General features: G+C 38.7%; 1 protein-coding gene across 2 annotated transcripts in view; it reads left to right on the top strand.

The window, feature by feature from the left end:
- DAAM (disheveled-associated activator of morphogenesis-like protein) overlaps positions 1–14577 on the top strand; it is a 195322-nt gene extending 180745 nt beyond the window's left edge. The window contains exons 16-23 of one of the 2 annotated variants that reach the window (XR_012965768.1): positions 156–283; positions 844–1005; positions 2144–2291; positions 3880–4097; positions 4974–5169; positions 6205–6372; positions 8217–8356; positions 10565–10699. Coding sequence is in view for 1 of the 2 variants with exons in the window: in XM_076174181.1 (XP_076030296.1) it covers positions 156–283; positions 844–1005; positions 2144–2291; positions 3880–4097; positions 4974–5169; positions 6205–6372; positions 10565–10816 (1272 nt within the window). In the remaining variant the exon portion in view is untranslated. Of the gene's footprint in view, positions 1–155; positions 284–843; positions 1006–2143; positions 2292–3879; positions 4098–4973; positions 5170–6204; positions 6373–8216; positions 8357–10564 lie in introns of both variants that reach the window. The other variant, XM_076174181.1, reaches the window with a different exon arrangement.
- The last annotated feature ends 1019 nt before the right edge of the window (positions 14578–15596 follow it).

The raw sequence follows: 15596 nt of genomic DNA, 5'->3' as shown, positions 1-15596 counted from the left end.
GTTCTAAAAGAAGATGAGATAACTTTATGGAGTGTGATGGGAGATTGTAAGGGACATGAAAGTGCCTAGTGTAGTCCTTATGGTCTCTTGTACTCTCCTCCATTCTTGTGTTCTTATAATACAATTGGTATTGAAGACCAACTATCTTCTTTCAGGGTGAGAAGACCCTTGAGAGGATGAAGTCAGTGCGTGCTCAGCAGATCAGCATTCTCGAAAATCGACGTCAGCAGAACTGCACCATTCTTCTGTCCAAACTAAAAATGACCAATGATGAGCTTATTAGGTAGGTTTGGTTGAGACCATTTGAGATGTGCAGTGTATATTTCCTTCACTTCATTTCATTCTGTGGCAATAATTTTGTAATTTAGAAGCTCTTCATTGTGGCAAATTTATACATAATGTATAGAAATTCTAGTAACCCCTGGAGTTTAGTTCAAGCTCACACTTACTGCATATCCATTCTAATCGTTTACTTGTGTTTGTTTCAAGTTCATTCTAACCTCTTTGCTGCAGTAGTGGACTTAGAGTTTTGCTCTGGGGAAACCCGAAAATCTTGTTTAGCTGAGAGGTAGTCTTGGAGGAAAAAAAAAAAAAAAAAAAAAAAAAAAAATGGATAGACCAGAAACTAATAAAACGGAATTTATTCTTTAACAAACTAACGTAAACTAACACGTCTACAAACTCGTTGCCCCTACAGGTTTCCCCAGTGTTGGCCATCAAGGTGTAGGCTGTCTACAGTACAGCTTGACAAGCTGCAACAATTTAATTCATTTTCAGTATTTTAAACGATGTTTCAGACTCCATTCTTGTTCTTGTTCCTCATGACCCTTTGTACACCCTCAGAGTACTTCTTAAGATGGACAGCGACAGCGAGTTGGCGCCAGACATGGTTGAACAGCTTCTCAAGTTCACTCCCAGTCCAGAGGAAAAGGCCATGCTCGAAGAACATGCTGACGAGATCGAGATGCTGGCTAGGGCAGACCGCTTCCTTCTCGAAATATCTAAGTAAGTCAAGGGCCAAAACTAGTATGACTCGTTCGGTTTAACGTCGCGAACTCCTCCTATCGGGAGGCTAGAACGGTCCCCCTTACAGAGGACTTAGTAGCGTGGAATTTATAATGAAGCATGGCCTTGATCCAACTCGTTGGCGGCAGGATTCGAACTGCCATCACCTCGACCACCGCTGGAAGTAGCGACGCTTTAACCCGCACAGTAATGGCAGTCAAAATGACGAGCCAGTCCAGTAAGGGTTAGTCTTCTATTTTCAAGTTACGCAAGGACTTGCAGTAAATATTCTTTGTCAGTTTTGGATTTTGGACTTTATTACATAATTGCAAAAAAAAAAAAAAAAAAAAAATTGAGTCGTCATTATAGATGCCTCATGAGATATGTGTGCTTTATTCATTTTTGGAAATAATGTTCATCTTTTAGAGGGTGCGAGGAAGGCTACCTAGATTCGAAAAAGATGCTAAAATGAAAAAAAAAGTCATGTCCTACTGCTACAGCTGAGATGTACCTAAATCCTGCCCTAATTGTACTTTCAAGATGAAAAAATTATCACCAGAATCAGTTTTTGGGGGTGCGAGAGAGGCTACCTAGATTCGAAAAGGATGCTAAAGTGAAAAAAGATAACTAATGCCATATCCGACTGCCACAGCTAGGATGTATCTAAACCCTGCCTTCCTTACTGTATCTTCAGGATAGAGCACTATGATCAGAATCAACATTTGGGGAGTATGAGAGAGGCTACCTAGAGTCGAAAAGTATGCTATAGTGGAAAAAGGTTACCAATGCCATGTCCTACTGCCACGCTAAGATGTATCTAAACCTCTTCCTAATTTTACCTGCAGGATAGAGCACTATGGCCAGAATAAATCTTTGGGGGTGCGAAAGAGGCTAAATAGATTCGAAAAGGATGCTAAAATGAAAAAAGATAACTAGTGTCACGTCCTACTGAAACAGTTAAAATGAATCTAAACCCAGCCTTCCTAATTGTATTTGCAGGGTAGAGCACTATGACCAGAATAAATTTTTGGAGGTTCGAGAGAGGCTAAAAGATTCGAAAAAGATGCTAAAATAGAAGAAAAAAAAACATGCCATGTCCTACTGTATCTAAACCCTGCCTTTCTAATTGTACCTACAGGATAGAGCACTATGAGCAGCGACTGCGGTGCCTCCACTACCAGAAGAAGTTCAAGGAGCGGATAGCAGAGTGTGACCCCAAGATCCAATCAGTCATCAAAGCAGCCAAGGAGATCAGTTCCAGTAAGAGACTCAGAAAACTACTTGAGGTGAGTGACGGATGCCATGTTGTTCTTGTTTACCTCTTCCTTCATTTTCTCTCCTCTTCCATTCTCTTCTCGCCTCTCCCTTCTTCCTATTTTCACTCTTTTATCTCTCTCTCTCTCTCTCTCTCTCTCTCTCTCTCTCTCTATATGTATATAATATATGTATGTATATATATATATGTATATATATATATGTATATAATGTATATATATATATGTATGTATATATATGTATATATATGTATGTATATATATGTATATATATGTATGTATATATATGTATGTATATATGTATGTATATATATATATATATATATATATATATATATATATATATATATATATATATATATATATATACACACACACCAAGGGTTTTTCACCCTTATAAAGGAAGTCGCCAAGCCACTCTTTTACATATACCAAAAAGCCCTTTTCCCCTTTATACAGAGGGTGGCCTAATCAGCCTCTCAACGTCCATCCCACTCCCACTCAAAAGCCTACTTGTTGTCCCTCCAATCTTTTTTCCTTGTGGATGAAGGGTCATCCTTATCCCTCCATTTCTCTTATCTTCCACTGCCTTGCGAACTTCTTTCATTTTCTGGTATTCCTTTTCACTTATTATCTTTTTATGATTTCTTTAATTATTATTCTCATTTTCTTTTTTCTGCCACTTCTGTTGTCTCTAGTTTCCTTTCATTGTGTAAAAAATATGATGACCGTTTTCTCCGCAGACACATAGATATTCCAAAAGACCCTTTCTCCTTATAAGGGAGGTGGCTATCCCGGGCATGGACCCACCTTTCACCCACCCCCACCCCCACCCATTTTATTTTTTATTTTTTTATTGTTGTTCCCTTTGGATGAGAGACCATCCCTCTCTCGCCCACTGTCTGGGTAAGACAGTTTAGATAAAACATTAGTCTTATTACACATAAAGCCCTTCACCACTGAGTGGATGACACTGGGATGAATGCAACTGGCTGGCGACAGACACAGTGCGAGGAAAAGTATCACCTGGTATGGACGGGGTTCATATATAAATGTGGCGGCACACTAGGCAATTCTCACTAGCATTCTACTTGCTTTTTGTTACTTTGTTTTAGTAGAAACGACTTCGGTTACGATCTTTTGCTTTTCATTTTTTTTTTTTCCAAATGTCAATTTTCTCGTGTCGTATTGTGAGGAGCTGAATGGCGAAATAAAAGACGTTAAACCTAGAATACGAATGAGAGACACATTGTTGAGACGTTTTTACGGAAGTCTAGAATGCTGTAACCGAAGTCGTTCCTACTCGAAGTAGCAAAAGCAAATAGCATGCTAGCCTAGTGTGCCGTCACCTTAAGATTGCAGCAAGTCCTGTGACTGGGGACTCGTTACACTCGTCATAACTATTTCATCTTGATATGACACTTGTCTTAGGATGAAAATTTAAACATAAATCTTCTAACAATATAACTCGTTGCTTGTCTTTGATTTTTTTTTCTCAAGGATACACTTTTTAAAAACAGATTTTCACTCAAAAGATACTTCATTGTTTGTGGGAGTGAATTTTTCATTCGCAAATTAAATCCTTGTTTGGTCTTTCAAGGTGATCTTGGCCATCGGTAATTACATGAACAAGGGACCAAGAGGAAGTGCCTACGGCTTCAGAGTGTCGAGTTTGAACAAGCTTGTCGACACGAAGGCTTCCAGCAACCGGACCATCACGCTCCTCCACTACATCATCCGGATCTGTGAGAAACAGTGGAAAGAGATCCTCAAGTTGGATGACGATCTTCCTCACCTTAAGGACGCGGCTAAAGTCAAGTGAGTGGCGCCAAGGGTCTCATTGCGTAGTCGGCATCGAGTTGTGTTTGTGATGCCAATGGTACTGAATCTTTCTTGGGTGCCCTCTGTTGTAGATTGTGGCTGATTGGGATCGATCGTATCAGGTCACTCAACAGCGAATTGAGGTCGAGTGATGCCAAGTAGGTTTAGTGTTTTTTGTGTCTTCTGCTGTCACTTGAGGCTGAGTGGTACCAAAATGGTATTAGATCGATTTTGAGTGTCCCCTGTTGTCAATTTAGGCTGACTGGTCACAGGACGTACTCGGCAGTGAATCTAATTGGAGTGGAGCCAAGGGATATTGTCCTCTTTACATTTCTTCCTTTCTTTTTCCTCTCGCCTCGACACTAAACTGAAAATGAGTGCCCTTAATGGTATCAGGTCTTTCTTGGGTTTACCTAACACTGCATTTAAATTAAAAAACGCTAATGATATCACAACTTTCTTGAGTGTAACCAACAGTGAATTGGGGCTAAATATATTCTACCAATGCCACGAGGTCTTGAATACACTCGACAGAAAACTGTTTTTTCTTCCATTCTTTCTTTTTGGAACGTATATTCTGGGAATCATAAAAGGACATATTGTTGTAAACAAATATTAATGTAATTTGGTGGAAACGTAATATTGAACAATTTGCGCACGGTTCTTACATCATGTTGCACGTACGGGTCACAATAATTATGTTCTATCAGTATCATATGAGGCTACCCCCGTGTAAGGGGGAAAAAGCCTTTGGTATATGTATGTATGTAATATCATATGATATCTTGACCTAAATGAATATTTGATAAGTCACTGCGAGCTAACTGCAGGGCGACACTTGCTTAAAAAAAATCAACATTATTTCTCTTTTAGCATTGTCGAACTTGAAAAGGAGATCGGAGCGCTCGGCCAAGGGCTGGACTACATCGAGAAAGAGGTATGCTGGCACCGCGGGCAAGGGAGCACTCCACCAGGTGACCGGTTCAGACTGGCAATGAACGAGTTCACGGCCCTGGCCAAGGACAAGTACACCAATCTTGAAGCACAATTCAACAACATGAAGAACCAGGTGAGTCAGACTTAGCAAATTAGCAGAGGAGCAGGACCTGCCGATAGCATGTCTTCACCAGCACCGACAGTTGAGAGTTCGTTTGAGTGAGAACGACTTCCATTACAATATTCTATTTACTTTTTCAAATTTCCAAATATCAAATTATTTTTCCTCTATATATAGCAAAGATGAATGATGAACAAAAAATTATAAACCTATCCGAATGTTAGACGTACTATTGACATTTTATTTCTAGAGTTCTGTAAACGAAGTCGTATCCTAGTTATTCAAATGGAGATTGGAGGCAGGGTGTGGGAGGGATATAAAAAAAAAAGTGGTCGTGATTTGTATACTTAGACTTTTAGACTAGGCATAGTTATTAAGGTAGATGGAATGATGTACATCTAAAAGTGATACATCGCCAAAAAATTCAACATATACATGAACAATAATTGAGGATGGAAAGACACATTTAAACAGATACATAGGAAGGAAAACTACCAGAAATCAGATAAACCGAAGCTAGTATAAATGAAAAGAGACGAGTGGATGGTTGCAATGGAGTTATATTACTTTTCGAGCTGATTTAGGAAAGAATGTAGGTAACTACGAAAACAGGGATGTTCGGTGGCCGAGCAGTTTAGATCGTCGCTGGTTGGGGCGGAGGTCAGGAGTGGAGTCGGTTCGAGTCCTGTCTGGCGGAGGAACGAGTTCGTAGTAAGGGAAGACTTCATTAAGCCCTTTGTAAAGTGACACCGTCTTGCCACTCTTTAAGATCTTTTTCTTTTTTTTATTATTATTATTATTATTTTTTTTTTTTTGGGGGGGGGTTCGTGACTAAATCAAAACAATCATGAAAACAACTCAGTTTTGTGACCATTTATGGGCGAACTGATTTTAGTATCATAGACTGAGATAGAGGGGTACACAAACTATGTATATGTATACATTTCTGGTAAAGTTTAATATGTGCAAAATAGTTAATTTTTTTTATCTATTAGCTGATGTTAAAGTAGCCAACTGATTAGGAGGAGCTTTCTCTTCTTCTCGCAGTTCGAAAAAATTGCGACCTTGTTTGGTGAAAACCCGAAGACAGTGACCCCAGAAGATTTCTTCGGCAATTTCGACACTTTCCTGGACTCCTTCCGAGACGCTAAGAAAGACCTGGACACTATGAAGAAGAAGGAAGAGGAGGAGGAGAGAAAAAGAAAAGAGGCCGAAGTGAGTGGAAACTGTTGGATTTAATTATGGATTTTGATTCATAAGTAAAATTTCCTTATAAAGAGAAATTTGCCCAATTTTTTGTTTATATGATAAGCTCTTATAAGGTAAGTTACGTGCATTTAGTTATTTGTTTATGAATTAACTTTTTTCTTGTGATTGTGTGTGCATGTTTGCCCTGCGTCTTTGTTTGTATTGACACATGAAATCACATGATTAGATATACAACAGTTTGACTAACTTTCAATCTTAACCAGTCTTGAGTTTGTTCCAAACATGATCACCATAACTATACATCTTCATGTATTGCATATATCAATTTGTTTTTTACTGCAGCTGATATTTTCTTGTACAAGTATGCTTTTTCTCGGCCATACATCTTAATGTTTTTTGTTTGTGGCAGTGTTATAATAACACAGTTGTTTGATTTTAACAGCACAATTCATTTTCTTCTTGTACTCTTTTACTTTCGTTCTTTTTTCCCCACCCAAATGACATTAAAAAAAATCATTACTGACAACAAACACTGAACCTCTTAAGAATCTTTGGGTTGTTTTTGGCACAATGAATGACCTTGTTATGCGAATGCCAATCGGTTTGATTTAGCATATGAATGCCTTCGGTCCGCAAGCGGTGAAGACTTTGTTTTGATCAGACTTTCTTGGTTAACATCGTGAGGGTCATTGGAACTATTGAGGAATTTCAACTCCAAACATTTACCTCGGGGAAACTTGACCAAAAAAGTTAGGATACCTTTTGGTTCTGCCTGAGGAGCATGCGCAGTTCTGCATAATAACTGCACCAAAAGTCGTTATATTTTACATCACACACACACACACATGCCGTATACATATACATATACACATACAAATACATATACATATATATATATATGTATATATAATATATATATATATATATATATACAAATATATATACAAATACTTTCCCGCGTTTGTATACTTCCAATTGTACTATCATAGTGGAGATGGGTTGAACGCAAAATTTCATGTATGTGTATGTACTCGAGCATACAAATATATATAAGGAATATTGCGCTTGACTTATATCTCTCTTGATAGCGTAGTTGGTATGTCACTGCGTTACTTGTCATGTGATAGCTGAGTTCGAGTCCTCGGCAGTACCACATTTCAATTTCTGGTTGTGGCCTCCATTGGGTCTCCCGATGTTGATGGCTTAGAATTAAAGTGCATTGTGGTTGCTAATATATATATATATATATATATATATATATATATATATATATATATATATATATATATATATATATATATATATATATATATATATATATATCCACATACACAAACAAACGCCAAAGGGCTTTTCTCTCCCATAATGGATCTAGTAGAATCAAAACTTACACCTACCTAATAAACAAAGAAATCCTATATAACACCTCTCCCATCTCAACACCTTGTGGATGAAGGGTCATCCCTGTTCCCCGCCACATCGTTCAGGGTGATATTGATAATTGATTTGACATATTAGTGGAAAGGAGACAAATTGTTTTTGTTCGTGAATCAGATGTCTCGTATTCAGTTATACCCAGTTATGTGTCCAAAAATGATAGTGTAATGAGTGATTAATTAATCATTGCAGAACCAAATGAATACCAAAACGTGACCGAATAGAAATACCTTGACTCGGGAAAAATCTCGCTAAAAAATGACATCTATCTTCAACGACACGATAATAATCCCTCTTCTTCCACTCTCTTCCGTCTCTATTTCTCCGTTTCTTTATTCCTGAAAGAAGAATCACTTGAAGTGCTGAGGAGTGAGGGCCGGGTATCTCATGTTCGTCCTCTGGTTGTGTTTCAGCGTTACAAGCGGCGATCTCTCCCTAGTGACTGGGCGCATAGAGCGGCGTTTTCTCTCTGGCGTTGACCCTGAGCCTCAGTTGAGAAAACGCTAGAAAGCTAATTTTCACAGAGGGGGAAAAAATCCGAGCTCATCAGCAGGTGACATATAACAAGCGATAAAGTACTGCATCACCACTAACACCCACTAAAGCGACACCAATAAATTTATTTTATTAATATTTTTTTTTATTTACTTGTTTATCTATTCATTTTTTTTTTTTTTTTTTTTTTTTTTTTGCGCTTGGGATTTTTTGGATGTGGAGGTTTTGACAGCCTTCCCGGTGGTGGGGCTTCTTGCGGCTATCCAAGTAGTTTCTCTTCGTCTTCTTCGTTCTGTCTACTATACATCACACGACCAGTGAATTCTTCTGTATATGGTGTTTGGATACATGAATCTCTTACATTTTCGGGTTTATTAACTGGCTGACAAGGAATAGATTTAGTAAAAAGAATGATATTTACATATTGTAGCTAATCGCAACACAGATAAAGCTATGACACTGTGTCAGACATTCAGTGTAATGGAACGAATCGCTAGTAGCAGCGATGTAATTCAAATAATCAAACAGCGACGGCCGGGTTTTATTATTTACATTTTCATTTCAGTTAATATTCTTTTCCAAAATTGGTAAGAATATGAATATTTTCACACATAGTCATTGCTTCACATAAGTATTAACATGTCTTTACGAAACTTTTGTCACCTTAATTTTCTAATTATTGTATTTTCGAAAAAAAATCCCTATTTTTCCTTAAGATTAAAATTTCATATTGAAAAAGATGTTTCGAATTTCATCATCAGCTGGTCTGAATTATTATTCGTTTATTTATTTGTCCATCTATTTATTAATTTATTTATGGATGCTTGATGGCTGGGGCGGGCTAGACCATTGCTACTTGCGACAGAGATCGAGGTGACGGTGGTTCAAACCCTGCCATCAGCAAGTTGAACCAAGGACATGGTTCATTAAATTGGACGCTATAAAATCCTCTGTAAGGGGCACCGTCTTAGCCTCCTTACAAGGGGGAGCTCACAACGTTAAATTGAATTATTTATTTATTAATTTGTCTTGAATATTGCATCAAAAGACTCAAACTATGTCGTACACTCTCTTCAGCGTTGATCTTCTGATCGTCCTCATGATTGGCTTCCCTTTTGCATCTAAAATACCGCAACCAAGGTCTCCCCAGCCTGGCTTTCACACTAAATCATTGCTTTGTGTCTTTGAAAAAAAAAAAAAAAAAAAAACTGTCAAAATTTCCACAGACCTTCCCATTACTGAACATTACTGGTGAAACAAAATTGTATATTCAATTAATTCAGTTATGCTACAGGCTGTTTTATTCAGTCGAGGGCTGACAAAGACCAGGACTTCTGCCTTCTGGGTGTTCCTTGACTGAATAAAATCGTCTTATGTTCACTAGAAAAAAAAGCGAAGAGTTCGATAATGTAAAAAACTTAAAACTTACATAAGGATTTCAGGTTTGGTCTGCCAGAGCTTCAGAGGAAGTTACCAAGATGACAGAGAAGAAGAAGAAGAAAAAAAAAAAAAAAAAAAGACAATATGTAGATATTTTCTCTGTCCCACGTAAAACCACCCAAATAAATTAGACTAACCCATCACATAGAAATATTTATCTTCTGTGTGGCATAGTTCGTTAACTTAGTGTCTACAAGGATTTTTTTTATTATTATTAAGATAAGTGGAATAAGATAAGAGTGGAGTGATTTGGAATGAAATAGGTAGGAGTGGATATATGCCTCTTAACTTTGGCTACCCCCCTTGTGAGGGGGAAAGAGCCCTTGGTATATATTTAGATAGAATAGAATTATGATTAGATCGAACTGTGCCATACTGCATCTTCTTGGCACATCTCCCATCTGACCTTCACCTTCGATTTCGCTATTTCCTTTGTCACTTGTAATAATGACACCGTTTCTGCTTGTAGTCATTTGTATTTTGTGTCCATATATCAAGTATACATTTTTCTGTTCTGCATGTGCATGTTGCTACTAGGAAGCTGGGCTTATGTCGGTCTGCATGTTATAGATTTCTATTTTTATATATTGTGATTGGATGCTCGCTGGCCGAACGAGTTAGAGCGTCCGTACTTGCGGCGGAAGTCGAGGTGACGGCAGTTCGAACACTGCCACCAGCGAGTTGGACCAAGGGCATGGTTCATTAAATTCCACGCTACAAATTCTCTGTAAGGGGGCACCGTCCTAGCCTCCTGATAAGGGGGAGTTTCGTGACGTTAAACCGAATCAGTCATATTGATTATTCTAATGTTAGTCCTGTTTGGCAGCGCCGAGAGGCAGAACGCGAACGACGAGCCAAAGAACGCTCAGTCAAGCTCAACACCAACGCGAGCAACAGCGCTGGCGAGAGCAGTTCGGGAGGCGAAAACGAAAACGACTTCGATGACCTCATCTCAGCCTTGAGGTCCGGCGACGTCTTCGGGAAGGACATCGACAAGATGCGTCGCAAGAAGAAGCATTCCTTCAACACCGCCTCCAGAGACAGGGAGAGAATAGTCGGCTCACACAAATATGCCTGAAGGTAGATGGGAGGAAGAGTTCTCTTCCATGTCCTTCTCCAGGTCCAAAGAAGAAGAGAAAAAAAAAAAACCCGAAAAAAATAGGTTCCTTTAAATGATGTTGCCAACACTACCATGTTTGATTTCTCAGATATTCTTTTTACTTTCTTTCTATTTTATTTTTATTTCATTTCCATTTATCCTGTACTTGTCTCCCATGGATACACTGGACATTTTTAGCATAATTTGTACAGTTTCAATACGTGAAGCATTTAATTTTAACAAAAGATAGTTTATTTTATGTGTATATACCTAAACTTGTATGTGTGTGTGTGATGAAGAAAGGTACAGCTGGATGTTGCCCTGAAAATGAGTGGGACCCCGAAAGGCCCTGAAAATGAGCAGGAGCCCAGAAAGGCCCTGAAAATGAGTGGAGGCCCTAAAAGGGTTTGGAAATGAGTAGGACACCAAAAGTCCCTGAAAATGAGCGGAGGCCCCGAAATGCCCTGAGCATGAATAGGACCCAAAAAGGCCCTGAAAATAAGCGGGGCCTTAGAAGTCCCTAAGATGAGGTTTCAAAATGCCCTGAAAAAATGAGCAGGGCTTTGAAACATCTTAGTTTTCAGGGGCCTCCCTTCAGCCGTGAGTCCGTCTGCTGCACCTAAGGTTATACGGGAAGGCGGGTCTTGTTTATTGGTTTGTTGGTTAATAGCTACCCACAGACTCGCCCCATTTAGCCAGACAGAGCCCTCTGCCGCCTTCTGCCGTCCCTATTTTCGACCTTGATCCCTTCAAATGGTCACACTTCCTCCTCTTTCATCCCTCCCCCCTTCCTCTCTTTTTCTTTCCCACCTATTTCAAATTTCTCTTGAACAGTCACAATTAATTCATTGACTCCCCCCCCCTCACCCACACACAAGGGTTAATATTTTTTCACCTTCTTCTGTTTCTTTACAAACCCTACGCCCTCCAGTCTTTGAGTGTTTGTATGCATGTATGGACCAGTGGATTTCTCCCCCTTATAGAAAGGGTGGCCGAGTCAAGGCACACAGCCACACTAAAAGACCTATTCATCCACCTCAGTGGATAAATATGATTCCGAAGATACTTCTTGTCCATTCGGTGGATAAATATTATTCCGAAGATACTTCTTGCCCATTACTGTTTTCTTGCTGCAACACACACCGATACGAGGGCTTCTTGCCTATACTCCATTTAAAGGGTTGTTAGGGTTTCCAACCCCAGATACATTTCTGTTCATCCTTTACGTTCTCTGACAAACTCCTAAAGACTTCTTTGGATAAGTGACCTGAATCGGCTATTTGGTTTAATCCATACACTATCGGGGCGCGCTGTAAAGATGGCATTTTAACAAAATCCAGGTGATGATACATCTTTTAGCCTAAGCGCAAACTGTGACGCAGGCAACACAGGCGGAGCAGCACAGAGCAAAAGTAGACTTTCTGTTGCTGATTTGAAGTACAGTTTGAACTTCTCTCTCACTTAAAATGCTGATGTAGTATACCTAAAACATTTCAAGTGAGAGAGAAGTTCAATCTGCACTTCAATTCAGCAATAAGTCTGCCTTTGCTCTATGCTGCGTCGCCTGTGTTCCCTGCGTCGCTTGTGTCCCCTGAGTCTCGGGTTGCGCTTAGGCTGAGGGTAGAGCCTCTATTGCCCAGGGCCTTAATCGAGGCTTTGGTCCAACAGAGGTCTATTTTTCTGGTGAATAAATTCGTCTGGTGCAAAAGGTCTTTGCAATTCGCCGTGACCTGTGTTGAACTCAAACGCTTTGTGGGCAGAGGGATGTGCATGTACAGGTCAGCGATCAAATCAAACTGGGAAGAGGAACGAGTTAAAGTTTTGCAGGAGATTTTATATTTAGCTTTAAGTACAGAGGAACGAAAAATCCCTTATAAGTTGTAAATAATGATATCTTAATTTAGTGTCTAATTAAATTCACATTTTCTGTGATATATTTGATAAAAGAAAAAGGTTTCTTATTGGAGACATTTTATTTACATGTGGCTTGTTCGACATTATTAGAAATCATAATCATAGGACAATATTGATAACTAGTCATATATTTCTTCTGTTTATTCATGTCGACTTACTCCCTAAAGACTGTAGCAATGTCTATAATTAAGTTCTTAAGAGAGCTGCCTCATTCTTATATATTTATAACTTGGATGCATAAACCATAACATTTCCTAGCAGGACTCGCTATGCACGGAAAGTGACCAAGAAAAAACAAATTTCATCTCTGCTCAACATTCAAACATAACCGCGCGCATTTTTTAGTTAAACGAATTAGCGTTGTCATCACTGTGTGTGTTTGGGCACAAGTGGTCTTACTCACCACACATTTATTTCAGTATTATCACGAAGGAAGAGATGAGTTGAAAAGTTACATTCAGACTTGGGGATGGAGACCAAGAGACCAAGAAATGAAAGCACGACACTGAATGAAAGTGGCAACGAAAAAAAGAAAAAAAAAAGAATGTGAGGATTTTATATATATGTCATGAGAGTGAAAGAGATACTTTACTGCCACTACTTATAAAATACTTATGTATTAATGTTTGTATGAATGTACACACATAAAAGAAGCATTTGTCTACAAGTATACATGTGCTTCATGTTTATATATGGATATATACATGCATATGTTCATAATATATATATACGTGTGTGTGTGTGTGTGCGTGTGTGCGTGCGTGAGTGCGCGTGTGAGTGCGTGCGCGCGTGTGCGCGTGTGTGCGTGTGTACACGTATATTATTATGGGCTTGATTATGATATTTGAATATATGCATGTACGTATGCATGGATAATGTATATGTACCTATGAAGACTTTCCTATTTGGGGGATCGTTACCCATCCTCTTGTGAAGACAGGTTTAATAATACAGACAAAATTCAGAAGTAAAGGACAAATAATTGATCTCTGATACAAGAATTCATACTCCACAATCCTGTTTGAGGGAAGTGGTGCAATATAACTTAGAGGAAGAAGTAGAAAATGAGGAATAGGTGAAGATAAATCTATATATAAATGTTCTAAATTAGGTAGCCAAATGTGCAGGTGTAAGGATATATAAACAGAAGCTTGATTTACTCTCTTGGTTGGCGGCAAAGTACCCTTCCTCCAGGATCTCAAAGTGATTATATGGCTTGTCTTTATAAGAGATGGAGTGAGCGCCTCGTCTTATGGGAAGATCCAGCATAACTGGAACATATCTGTTGTTTGTTTGTTTGGTGTGTGTGTGTGTGTGTGCGTGTGTGTGTGCGTGCGTGCGTGTGTGTGTGTGCGTGTGTGTGTGTGCGTGCATGCATGTGTGTGTGTGCGGGCATGTAATTACACATGTGTACACGTCCGATCATATGTCTATCTCCGTGTAGGACACAAATGCCCTTTTACGTGTTTACAATCATACTTATAACCCGTGCTTGTTCCCCAGGATGTCGTGGCACTTTTATACATCATTTATACATAACTATATAGACAAACTCGCTGAGAGGAGGAGCTGTGGAGTAGATACTCTAGGTGCAGTTGCTTCTACCCTGTATATGTGTTCATTGCTCTATGATTTAGAAGGAATCCTTGATGTTCTTCTAGAGTTTGTGTACATAACAATATATTATATTTCACTGAGCTCCTGAGCTTCTGTCAGTGATTTTCAAATCATTGTTTACCATATTTTGTACTTTCATTATCATTTTGTATGTGATTTTATATACAGAATTAAACAATCATAGCTAGAATACATGTCGTCACATGAAATTTGTGTTTTTTTCCTTTAACCTATAACAATGGGTTCGATGTGCACCTGGTAGGTCACACACACACAATACACATACACAATACATACACACACACACACACGTCGGTCGAGGTGGCAGCGAAGTTTGGACTCCGGTGATATCTGTAAATTTCGAGGATCACAACGACAAGAAAGTACCTGTTGTATTAATAGGGAAGGGGAAAGCTCGTGGTGTAGTGGGAAGGTGGAGAAAAAGGAGAAGGGGAGGGATTACTGAGGAAAATGGAAGGAAATGTGGAAGGGGAAGATAGGGCCCAGGAACTCAGACGATATATAAACAAGAGACCGCCTGACAATAGTGAAGTCGATGTGATTAGTAAAAATGTAAAAAATAGAAATATAGATAAGAGCAGCGCAATGGAAGGTGAAGATAACTATTTCCATGGATTTAATGAGCGAGGACATGACAACCTCCCCCGACTAGTAAATCTAGAGAAACTAAAATAAATGAATGAAAATTGGGAAGCTAAGTTTAAACAAAGTTAATTACTCAAAGAGTTGATAAGCTGGAAGAACTAAAGAAGGAGAATCAGAACCTAACTAAAGAAATAGTACAATTAAAAAGACAGTTAAGAGAGGTAAAGGATGAGAATGAGGAATTCAATAGGAGTAATAAAGAGAATAGAGTCCATAGCAAAAGAGGTAAGTGGTTGGAAAAAAGTACAAAAGAACAACAAAATGGAATTTAGAGATATAGTAAAACAACAGATGAAAGAACAAACCAAGGACACAGTTATTAAAGTGATGATGGAGAAGGAAAATATAGTAAGAGACTTAGCAGATATAAAGAAATGTATAATTATATTATGGATGGAAGAGAAGTATAATCTAAATAGGACTACAAGGATAAAGGAGGAAAAGGAAAAAGTAAATAGGATATTAGAAGTAGTTCAAGAAGATGAACCAGAAATAGGGAAACAAATAGAAATGTATAGGCCCGGGAAATACAATACAGATAAGACTAGGCCAATTAAGGTTA

This window comes from Oratosquilla oratoria, chromosome 35 (assembly GCF_046742065.1).
Source record: "Oratosquilla oratoria isolate Oo_2021 chromosome 35, ASM4674206v1, whole genome shotgun sequence".
Lineage (NCBI taxonomy): Eukaryota > Metazoa > Arthropoda > Malacostraca > Stomatopoda > Squillidae > Oratosquilla > Oratosquilla oratoria.
This window is presented reverse-complemented; position numbering and strand designations above follow the sequence as displayed.